We start from the raw sequence: 12,233 nt of genomic DNA on the forward strand, positions 1-12,233 counted from the left end.
GCGCCCGTGGCCTAATGGATAAGGCGTCTGACTTCTAATCAGGCGATTGTGGGTTCGAGTCCCACCGGGCGTGTGCACATCAGATTTTGTAATTAATGTAGTTTCTCTTATTTTGGTTTTGAGCAAAATAGGAGAGTAGTTCCTTATAGTTTCTTTCAATAAATTGTCTTTTAACTAAAAAAATCTTTCAATGAATCGTCCCTTTATTTTGTGGTAGATCCAAATGAGATGATACTATTAGCTTTTAACCAAAAAAAATCTTAGAATTATTGAAAACATTACCTTTCCTCCTCCTTTTATTTTGTGGTGGACCCAAATGAGGTGATACTAATATTATCTAGGAGGGTGTGTGAAAATTTTGCGGTGTGTAATAATATTATATTTCATATATATTCTCCTACTCATGCAACAATAACAACAACATCAACAATAATAAAAGTTGATTAAGAGTTGCCTTCATGTTAAAGTGGATATAGTATTTAGGGTTCTTTAAGCACCCAAGTTTACATGATTAATGCATATATTTTGTTATTCACTTTGTTGCTCGCTTATTCTCTCTCCTTAATCAATAGTCCTTATTATTGTAGATATTTTCTTTTTTTCTTTTTTACATTCCATTTTCTTTTCTAGAGCACCAAATATGTGTTGAGAGTTGAGACCTACGAACTCTTTTGCCCATTCTCTTGTTAGTTAGATGTTTCTCCTCCATTCCACACTCCATTTTACACCCTTATAAAAGACTTTTTTTATTTTATTTTTTTAACACCACCCTTATAAGTGGATTAATATCTCTCTACTATGTACTTATATTTATAACATTTGCCTTATGTCTACGTCTTTCTTTTCTGTTCTTTTTTATTGAGTATACAGATGTTACAATTCAGCAGCTCATGTGGTCACTAAATACACTGTTCAATTTAAGCTGTCTTTCTTTTTCAATAATGGCAATCTTCCACATGTTATTGAGTCAATCCGTAAGGAAGATCACCATCCTTGTATCCCCATTTTTCTTAATATCATTACAAATTAAAAAAAAAAAAAACAAAATGCGTGGGTTTGAACTATAAAATTTGCAGCAAAAATAAATATTCCTAACCATCTTTTAATTAAAAAAAGCACCCCATTAATCAATTTTGGACATCACATTATATGTTGATATTGACTAGCATTCATCTTCAATTGGATGCTTTAAAGTTAATACTTGTCAAAATTCTAGAACTTCTAGAGGCACTAGTAAATATAAATAATGTAATAAAAATATCTAGTGCACTAGTATGATTCGAGAAAGTTCCTTGTAACAGTAAAAGAAAAATATCTCTTGAAAAAGTGCATCCACGCAATAAAGAGAAAAGAAAATATCTTTCTCGCTATATATATATTTGAGAGCTTTGCTTATTTCCATATCTCTCTGTGTTTTTTTTTTTTTCAAATGGCGGACAAGCTGGAGACTCCAACGCTAGACGCGGAGGGCGCCACGCTCCTCCACGCGATCTCGGAGCACGGAGGCTACGCGTTCGTGAGCATGGCGACGCTGGCCGCGGAGGCAGGAGATCCACGCGCGGCGGAGGCGGCGCGTGAGATGGCGTGGGAGCAGCTCCACTCCGGTCCCTGGCATTCTGTGCTGCCGGTGTGGCGTGACGCGTACTCAATGGCCTGCCTCCACGTGGCGAGGCTCCACTTCTCCAATGGTGAGCTCAGTGAGGCCATTAGGGTCTTGGATATGGGCCTCATCATGGGCGGCTCGCTCCTCCGTAAGGACCTTGACTCCGCCGTCGAAAAGGTCTCCGCCGTAGCAAGAGACTCCACTGTTTCCGATCAAAGCTCTGATCGTCGATTGGTTCGCCATGAACTCGATCAAGCGGAGGTGAAGATTTTTAGCTTTTACTAATTTAAAGAAGTACAAGGCTATGTGTCATTTTAAAACTATAATTTTGTGTTGATGTGTGTTAACAACATTGAAAAATATTGACCAAAAAAGGAGGGGAAAACAAAAATTTTGAACTATGATTAAAGTGAATTAGCTATATTTGTGGTGGGGGACAGAGCTCCCATGAGCTCACTAACAATTTCATATTATTTTCAGCAAAATGGTGTTGCTTATTGGGACTTCTCTCTTTTTCTGAACACTGTTCAATATGGGTGAGCTGAGATCTTTTTAAGGTTGGTCATCTAACCAAGAACAATCATTGGCCCAATTGTATCTAGTAGATATATGCATAGATGTTCAAGGAAAAAAAAAAAAAACTGCCAAATCTTTCTCCCCAAATTTTGAGACTATCTAATTATAAAAGATGGGGGTGTCATAGCATTAGATAGGATGAGTTTGGTTATAATTTTTTTTTTTTTACCATATCTCCTTTGACTAACTTAGTGTTTTTGCAAATTCATGACTTTGTTCTTGTTAGTTGTATAATCCAATTCTTTTTTTCCTTTTTTGGTAAGTCTAAGTTGAAGAAATTGATTAAAAAAAGATCAGTATAATGTGTAATTTTAGGCCTTTTAATAGGTAGTAAAGTCAGTATAAAGTAGTAATTTGCAAATTTCATCTTTAAGGCCTTAGATTTTGCTTCCTTGCTTCCCCCCTCCTCCCCCCAGCAAGTTGTAGATTATTTAAGGAAACTGTGATTCATTTGCTTAATTGTTTTAGTGCAAAAAATATTGATCACAAGTTTTATTTCAACTATATGATTGAAAATTTTGAGATCACTGACAAATACATATTATTGTTGATTGGTAAACTTTGAACCTATGACATTCCCCAATGTACCTGGTTACCTCTTTATTTAATATTATTTAAGATTAAATCCTGGTTGGTTTCTTGTTCTTAATAATGAAAGAAGTGACTTTTGGCCAAGCTTTATTTTTTAATATTTTAGATCTTTAAAAAGTATTATTGCGCCTTTTTATTTATTTATTTATATTAGTGAGATAATTTTGAGTTGGGTTTCCTTTTGAGAAGCCTTAAACTTAAGTGTAAAGGGTAATGGCTGGTTCCAGAAAACGACTTACAGGGTTAAAAGATTTCATGGGTCATTTATGAATTATTGGAATTAATCTTGTAGTGAACTGAAAACATTTCCAACTTTTCCTGTTCTACTGAACACCTGAACTTGTACAAAACCTTTTGTTGAGAATGGTTTAAACTGAAACAGATGGAGCCTATTCCTATATGAGGTTTTTTTTTGGGTGATAGGCAATGAAGAGGTGGATCAGCCTGAAATAAGGGATAAGATCTTAGTGTATGTTCTGTTTTCTTTTCCTTCCATTGTTTTGCTCTTCTTAGTAATACTCCTTGTATTAGATGGTTGTATCTGGTTATGAGTTGGTTATTAGCATGCTGTTTATCACAAGTGAAGAGAGATTCATCAGCTCTTTTAATGTTGCAGGTGCTTCGGTCTTTACCCATTAAGTCTCTGTCTAGTAAGATTGTCGTAAAGAGGCCTGCTCTATCTTTGGAGGGATTCCTTCGTGAATATTTTCTATCAGGTTCTCCAGTTATTATTAGTGACTGTATGGCTCATTGGCCAGCCAGGACAAAGTGGAATGACTTGGATTATCTAAAAAGGGTTGCCGGAGACCGCACAGTTCCAGTTGAGGTAATAAATTTTTACTGTTGTTGTGATAAGTTTTGAATATAGTCTACTAAGTCAATATGAAGGCTCTATTTTGGTCCATTCCTTTTCCCATATATAGCAACAATAGCCAAATATATTGTCCACTACAAATGCCTTTGGCTGCTCCAGACTATTTTTAAGAATGCTTATGCATTATTCTTGAATGACTTATATTGCTTTTATTTTTACTAGCACAAATAAAGTCATCCCAGTCCACTGTGACCATATCATTTGATTTTGATGAAGTTTGATGATTCAGGGGTTGTTTAACGGATAATACACCTATTAGGCAGGGTCAGTGTCTGAGCATTGTTTGATCAAATCATTGTCACAATTTACCTGCCACCCTACCATACCCACCACTTTCATTTAATAATTGAAAATTGGTAAAGTTTAAACTTTTTTGCAGGTTGGCAAAAACTATTTATGCTCACAGTGGAAGCAAGAGCTTATCACATTTTCACAGTTTCTTGCAAGGATTGAGGCTAACAACTGTTCTGACAACCCTACATATCTCGCCCAGCATCCGTTGTTTGATCAGGTATTTAAGTCTTCTTTGTGGATGCTGTGTTGTGATACCATGATACATGATGATCAAACTACACTTTGCTGCCTTTCAAATAGTGATATCATACTTCAATGGCAGATAAGTGAGCTACGGAAGGACATTTGTGTTCCTGACTATTGTTTTGCTGGGGGTGGGGAGATGAGGCCTCTTAATGCCTGGTTTGGTCCAGCTGGGACAGTAACACCGTTGCACCATGATCCACATCATAATATACTTGCTCAGGTATTTTAGACATATAATGCATTGATTAATTGTAAAATGAAGGTGTCTTCTGGGGTTTGTTCATCTATATTTATCTTCAAGTGGCTGTTGCTTTTACCTCTTATTTGTTTTTGCTTATGGAATTTAGCTTCAGTCTCCTATTGTTTACCATGATAATTCTGCTAGGGTTTCATGCTTCTCCTGTTTTCCTTAGAAGTGATATATTAGTTAAAGCTACTCACTTCTGCATATTTGCTATATAATTAAATTATGTAAAATACGTAAACTGCTTTGAATGCTAACTCCATTCTATGGATAACAGAAATTCCAGTCTCTATGGTTTGATTTTAAGTGAGCATTTCATACTCCTTTGTATGACTTTGTGATAGACTTAAAATATATCAAAATGGACAGTGCCCAGACATTCATGTATTTCAATGCCGGGCATTTATCATTCACTCTTGAGAAGGTGAAAAAACAAATTGTACACAGCTTCACACATGTCATTAAGTTGTGACAAATTATAGAGTCCTGGCAAGACAATTCAATTGGATCTTGACCTTTAGACATGAGCATTTTTATACTTTTATTTTGAGGCATTGCATTTTAATGAACTTAATCCCTTGCAAAGTTATAATGCTGAAATTAGTAAGTTTTATATTCTGCTTCACTGATGAGCAAAAAATCTACAATAAAAGTTATGTTGTATTCTAACTTCTAAGCAGTTCCATGTATCAAAAGGAAAAGTGTATGACAGTTGTGGTGCATTAAAGTTGTCTTGGTGTTATTAGGGTCTCAAGTGCACATAAACAAAAGCTCTTTTAAAGCAAAAGTGCCATGTGAGGCTTGACCATGAATGTAGTAAAGCTTGTTTTAGAGCCAAGAAAGTACATGAAATTGCAAAGAAAAATACACTATTGCAGCTGTCCTATATGCCGTGATGCAATCAACTTAAATTTATGTAACCCATATCTCTGAATAAAATATATTGATTCAGATAGCTAATAATGGTTGAACTAGCTAATTCTTTGGTTTGATTTAAACCTGCAATGTGTGTGCACGTTAGTCTATTGTCTTTTGCATTATCAAAAAAAAAAAAAAAAAAATTATTGAACCATCTCTGCCTCTTTATTTTCAGGTCGTTGGCAAAAAGTATATAAGGCTTTATTCTGCTTCAATGTCGGAGGAACTTTACCCTTACACTGAAACCATGCTTAAAAATTCAAGCCAGGTAGCTGCATTTTTTATCTCTGCATAAGCTTGCTTTCTCATTTTGATGAAATACACATTCTCTCTCACACACATATGTGGGAGTATGTGTACACTTGCAATGCTAGTAAATAAGTCATTCTGTACAAGAGTCTCATTAAACTGCAATCAAGCGAATTCCTTGGAACCCTTTTGGGGCTCCTTAACACCCTGCTGGATAATAATACCAGTTTCCTGTTTAGAACTTTGTTAATCCAGCATATATATCTGGTGGCCACATATTTTCGTTTGGCCTTCACATTATGTCCTGTCAAACCTCCTAAGCTGTTCTATGTTTGAATCCCATATTAATTAACTTCCTCCTCTTTTCTTACCTTAGATTTATAACTTGAACGCATTATCCGCACTTAATTTATAAATTGAGTTTCATATTGAATGTAACTTTTGGTCCAAAAAGATAAATTTACACTCTAAGACTCTTGTGGACATTTCTTGCTCTTATCTTCTATCCTGGTTTTGTGGTGGTGGTCAGTCTTCAGAGTGCAGCATATTCATGCTCATACTTTCATGTCATATAGATCTGCATTGTATGAAATTAAAATCCCTCTCCAGTTTGATTGATGATAATTTTGAATGAAGGTTGATCTAGACAACATAGACGAGACACAGTTTCCAAAGGTGCATGACTTAGAATTTCAAGACTGCATTTTAGAGGAAGGTGAGATGCTTTATATCCCGCCCAAATGGTGGCACTACGTGCGATCTTTAACACCAAGTTTGTCAGTTAGCTTTTGGTGGAGTGACATTCAAAATTGAAGCATGGCATGAAATGTTATTGTTTCCGAATATTTTCTTGATATAGAACTGAGCATTTTGGATAATTGTAGCTGCTATGTTTTTTTGATAGACGGGTAGCTGTAACATTGATTGATATTATTACTTATTAAAAAAAAAAAAACATTGATTGATGTTATTACTAGAAATATATTTATGTATATAAACATTTTGTTCGACTGTAGTATTCCAAATAATAGAATTGTTGACATTTTTATTATACGTGAGACATGTAAAACTGGTTTTTGATAATTTTTAGCATGGTTACTTAATAATTTTTTTTTTTTTGAGAAGCTAATAAAATTTCTTATTATAGAGATTATTCACTATTCATCTCTTAGCTGCATAGTTGAAATATATGTTCTTTCAACACTTGTGTTCTCCTTTATTTTACGTAAGACATAAGGCTATTAATGAATCAAGTTGCTTGTGAATTCTTTTGACTTGATTTAAGAAAAAAACTTGTTTATATATGTTTATTTAGAAGATGAGTCAAAACTCAAGTTCATGTTTAGCTTGACTATTAAATGAACTAAGTTTAAGGATAGTAAAATGTTTTGAACTACTTGTGAGTATGTGACTCGATGTATAATATTAAATATTATTATGTATACATTTATGAAAATATACTTATATAGACTTAAGATTGAATTTGGAAAATTGTAAATAAGATATCAAATTGTTATTTTTAATTTAGTGATAATATAAAAGTCTATTTCTTAATAAAATTTCTACATAACTATAAAATTCTGCATATCTTTTGACTATACATGACATGATTGATAAATCTATTTCTTATTAACATGTAAATGAAATCATTTATCTAATTAATTCAAATGATGTAATTTTAGTTATTTAATTACTAACATAGGTTTGTGAATGGATAAATTTTTTTACTCATAATGTTTATTTTATATTAGAAAAGAATAAGTTAAATAAGTAGTTAATGAACATGTTGGAATTTGTGCAACAAGATAATAAACTGAATGTAAATATATAATTTAACTTGTTAATGAACTTGAGCTCCAAATTGTGTTTAACTGGTTGTTTTGGTTTTAGTGACTTGGGAGTCAAGAGGCAAAACCCAAGAGGGGGTTATTAGGTGTCATAAACCTGGGGAATATATGATTCATTTGGTCAAACTTAACCAGAAAAGAATTGAGACAAGATATGGTAATTTGTGAGTTTGTTCTAACCAAAACTGGATAAATAGAGGTATCGTGTCAACATGTGAACTGTGAGAGAGAAAAGAAGATTTATGTATTGTCAACTTGAAATATGTATCTGAGATTTGCACAAGATATCATTTATATGTATCTAAATTTTGAGTTCCTTGATAACTCTTGGGAGTAAATCACTTGATTTTCTTTAATTTTAGTTAAAGGCGACTCTCTAAAACCATTTTCAAAATAAATAATACATAGCTCATTCGCATATAACAGCATAATTCTTAAATGACAAATAAATTTAGCAAAGAATACAATTCAATGGTATTAATATATTTAGAGATGATATTTAACTATTATTCATTCTTAAAAAAGTAAATATAATAGTTATTAATATAAACCACAAAAAATTGCGAGGCTTGGACAAGTACATCTAGATTTGTGACAACAGAAAAGAAAAAGAAAGCTTGGAGTGCAAATTTTGCCAGGATTTTGGAGTCCCATTGAACTTACACGTAGTCCTCTCATTTCCCTTTAAACTCCTTCTCAGAGTTTGGATTTGAAGGTTTATTTCTCCATAATAATATACCTCTCTCTTTTTCTTTTTCTTTTTTTCTTTTTTTTGTAGACAGGATTTCAATTCTCAAATAATTCTTATTTGATAGTAAAAAACTTTACTAGTTAAATTAATTGAAACCCACTACTTTCATAAGAATTGGATGGTGGTTGAGTGAGGTTCCAAACTTGAAATCCCTTTTGCACATGCATGACTAAGATTAGCACACACCAAACAAAAAAAAGCCTCAACAAGATAGAATTGCCCAATATAACTTTTTTTTTTTTTATACAAGATAGAATTTTACTCTAGCCTAATCTAAGTGTATATGTGTGTAAAGCTCTCTCCTGGAGACTTGAACCTCGGCCTTTGCCCTCCACATCCCACAAACACTTATACTTGTGGAGTGAGCATCGCACCAAGGTTGTGCGGTGGTACCTTTTTTTTTTTTTTTTTTTTAATAGGTAAGAAGTTTTTGATCTTTTATGATAAAGCATTCATCTTGCCCGGGAATGATCTGTAAAAGGGAAATGAAATTATTTTTTTCTTTGCTTTTCCTTTTTACAAGTAGCCTTTAAAATAGCATCATCTCACAAATGTTTGTCTGCGATATAATATTATCCATATCATGCTTTCCAACACCAAATCTTTTGTTTGAATTTTGAAGTTGGAAATTATTTGTTGGATGGAGCAACAACTTGACCTTTCAAGTGAAAGTGAGCACCAACGACAGCAAATTTGAACCAATGCGGTATAATTATGAATTAAATATCAACATGACAAACAGGAAATAGCATTATTGATTATTCTGAAATATATTAACACCTGCCCTCTCAACCTAAGGTCAATAAATCTTATATAAATCAGGCTTAAAGTTTTCACTAAGAACTTAAGTTTCATCACAACTAGTACTTCGCTTGAAATAGCATACAACTCTTAGCCATTCCCCTACTCCTCAAGATCAATGGCAAATACCAAAGAGCACATAGTAATGTTCCCATTCATGGCACAAGGCCATATAATACCTTACCTAGCCTTAGCCCTCCAAATAGAACAAAGAAAGAACTACACAATAACCTTTGTCAACACCCCTCTCAACATCAAGAACCTCAGGTCCACACTCCCTGCAAATTCCTCCATTCGCCTCCTTGAAATCCCTTTCTCCAGCTCCGACCACGGCCTGCCTCCGGACACTGAGAACACTAACATCCTTCCCTACCATCTCTTCATCCACCTCATTGAAGCCTCCACTTCTCTCAAACCATCATTCAAGAAACTCATTGAAAACTTCATTGAACAAGGCAACCCTCCACTTTGCATTATTGCTGACATATTCTTTGGATGGACTGCAAGTATTGCTAAAGAGTTCAACGTTTTCCATGCAATCTTTACTGTTAGTAGTGCGTATGGATTGGCATGTTATTATTCTCTCTGGATGAACCTGCCTCACAGGAAGGAGAATTCAGATGAGTTTTCTTTGCCTGACTTTGCAGAAGCTTCAAATGTTCATATTACACAGCTACCAACAAATATATTGGAGGCTGATGGTACTGATGCTTCGTCGGTTTTTCAAAGCAAGAATCTTCCTGAGTGGGTGAACTCTGATGGGATTTTGGTAAACACTGTGGAGGAGTTTGATCAGGTGGGATTGTTGTATTTTAAACGTAAACTTGGAAGCCCTGCATGGCCGATTGGGCCAATTCTTTTATCCAGGGAAAACAGAGAAGATGGTATGAGTCTAGAGCCTTGCATTGAGTGGCTTAATACTAAACCTTTGAAGTCAGTTCTATATGTATCTTTTGGGTCACAGAATACCATCTCTGCCTCACAAATGATGCAATTGGCTATGGGGTTGGAAGCTAGTGACAAGAATTTATCTGGGTGATTAGGCCACCCATTGGATTTGAATCGAATACAGAATTCAAAGCAAAAGAGTGGCTACCAAAAGGATTTGAAGAAAGAATCAAAGAATCAAGAAGAGGGTTACTAGTGTATAACTGGGCACCCCAGGTTGAAATTTTGTCCCATAAGGCTGTGTGTGCATTTTTAACACTGTGTGGATGGAATTCTGTGCTAGAAGCGCTTAATCATAGTGTGTTGCTGATTGGTTGGCCACTGGCGGCAGAGCAGTCCTTCAATGCAAAGCTGTTGGAGGAAGAGATGGGAGTTTGTGTGGAGGTAGCTAGGGGGAAAACCAATGAGGTTAGACATGAAGATATAGCTGCAAAAATTGAGTTGGTGATGAATGAGACACAACAGAAAGGGAAGGAAATGAGAAGGAAAGCTTTTGAGGCTAGGGAGATGATCAGGAATGCCATTAAAGATGAGGAAGGTTTCAAAGGGTCATCTGTCAAAGCAATGGATGAATTTTTTAGTGCTGCATTATCAATGAGGGAGAAGACTATGAGGGAACAGAATGTTGCTGTTTGATTGAAGGAAAACGAATTTAGAAGAATAACCAAGTGAATAAAACTTGGCCTAATTTGTGTTTTCTATTTAGTAGATCAAATTGCATCTTTCACTAAAATGGCAATGCCATTTGCTTTGGCTAACTGCAATTTGAGGTTTAATTTTTATCTAGCTCTTGCACAAGTTCAATTCTGCGGGTATGTTTCAAGACTTTCAGCCTTTCACTCATTTGACTGCCGAAATGCTACTACATTTTATATTATCCAAATTCCACCTTAAGTTATTTCAATTAGGCCTAGAATTGAACTGATTTTTTATGTTCTAGAATGTCTTCTAAGACTTACAAAATTCTTCCAACACTTTGGAGGTGATTTCAAATTAAATTCTACGTTTTAAAAAAGTTCAATTAAATGCTTAAATTTTTTAAAATTTTTTAGTTCGGCTCCTTGGAGAATAAAATAAAAGTACTGAAAATTCAGATAAACTACATGAATGCCAATGATATTTTAGTGAACAAAAAAAAAAAAAATCCCACCATAATACTAGTAACCTGATCCGATTCACAATATTAAGAGTTTGGGTTGCTGTACTTAGAACTTTTTGTTGTAAGTTTAATTTATTTTGGTCTATTGAGGCTTAGATTTGATGAAATTATACCATCGTACCTGATTGGAATGAACGAAAAGCTTAAATAGTTAAATGAACACCCACTTTTTAAAGCTATGATATGTTCTGTGCAAGTTGAATTGGCCTTTAGAGCTATCATAAAGTTAGGTAGGTAGAAAAACACTTTGAACTCAACCCAAATCAACTCATACACATCTTTATCCATAACCAAGATGTCACAAAATTGGTCTAGAACCACATCACTAAACAAGTCAAAATAAAATCTTACCACAAGAGTATATGACAAACTAAAGTGAATGCTTGTCAAAGTTTGATAGTTGTATATTTGTAAAATTTGACTCTTGAGTGATCATGTCAACCTATTCTTCTTTTTTTTTAGATTATCTAGAAACAATTTTCACTGCTCATTTTTATGATTACAGTTACATTATAACGACAAACACAAAGATATATAGTAAAGCTTAAAACTTTGGCAAAGAGTTTTGTAACTTAGTAACATTGGTTTCTCTATTTTATTAGAAAAATTAGAGTTCAAATCATTCTTTCCTTATTTTGTAAATTGTAACTATCGAATTATTAAAAATAAAAATAAAAGTTCTAAGACATGCTTTAAGATATATATATATATATAGAGAGAGAGAGAGAGAGAGAGAGAGAGAGAGAGAGAGAGGACATGAATGCCTCAGACTAGCAATAATTATCTCATATTTCGGCTACATATAGCCGATCTCTCACAATAGATGGACCTCACACATGCAATATTGTTCCCTAGATTGGGCAACGGGATGAAATCATTAACTTCATTATAGAGGACACTAACCTTCTAAATAAAATACTCAAAACAACCTGAGACTCGAGAGGCTAAAAGCACACGAAACAATGAAACAGTGATTGCCCACACACCCCATCTCTCACAATCACAAGTTAACAACCTAAAGTGACCAAAAAGAAGAACTGGGTTTGAAAGCCCAAAAGAAGCTGAAAAGATACCATACGGCCACCAAAATAATGAATCAACTCAAACAAGCCCAAATTATATAAAAGCTTTA

The 12,233-nt window shown here is 34.2% G+C and overlaps 1 protein-coding gene, 1 non-coding gene and 1 pseudogene across 2 annotated transcripts; all 3 read left to right on the forward strand.

Annotated features, from left to right (window-relative positions):
* On the forward strand, nucleotides 1-73 carry TRNAR-UCU (transfer RNA arginine (anticodon UCU)). The gene has a single exon. It is a non-coding gene; the product is annotated as a tRNA-Arg (tRNA).
* Nucleotides 74-1,394: 1,321 nt separating this feature from the next.
* LOC142605731 (lysine-specific demethylase JMJ30) lies at nucleotides 1,395-6,603 on the forward strand. Its single transcript, XM_075777172.1, has 6 exons — nucleotides 1,395-1,864; nucleotides 3,387-3,596; nucleotides 4,024-4,155; nucleotides 4,261-4,404; nucleotides 5,522-5,614; nucleotides 6,232-6,603. The coding sequence occupies exons 1-6, from the start codon at nucleotides 1,430-1,432 to the stop codon at nucleotides 6,406-6,408; spliced, it is 1,191 nt and encodes a 396-aa protein (XP_075633287.1). The 5' UTR covers nucleotides 1,395-1,429; the 3' UTR covers nucleotides 6,409-6,603.
* Nucleotides 6,604-8,661: 2,058 nt separating this feature from the next.
* Nucleotides 8,662-10,825, forward strand: LOC142608096 (UDP-glycosyltransferase 92A1-like; annotated as a pseudogene).
* Nucleotides 10,826-12,233: the final 1,408 nt, after the last annotated feature.

Source organism: Castanea sativa, chromosome 8 (assembly GCF_040712315.1).
Source record: "Castanea sativa cultivar Marrone di Chiusa Pesio chromosome 8, ASM4071231v1".
Classification (NCBI taxonomy): Eukaryota; Viridiplantae; Streptophyta; class Magnoliopsida; order Fagales; family Fagaceae; genus Castanea; species Castanea sativa.

What these genes read in the sequence shown, in the direction of transcription:
- LOC142605731 (XM_075777172.1), top strand. Translation starts at nt 1,430, where the DNA reads ATGGCGGACAAGCTGGAGACTCCAACGCTAGACGCGGAGGGCGCCACG. An exon ending in ACCGCACAGTTCCAGTTGAG is followed by an intron (nt 3,597 to 4,023) that starts GTAATAAATTTT and finishes ACTTTTTTGCAG; the next exon opens with GTTGGCAAAAACTATTTATG. An exon ending in ATCATAATATACTTGCTCAG is followed by an intron (nt 4,405 to 5,521) that starts GTATTTTAGACA and finishes CTTTATTTTCAG; the next exon opens with GTCGTTGGCAAAAAGTATAT.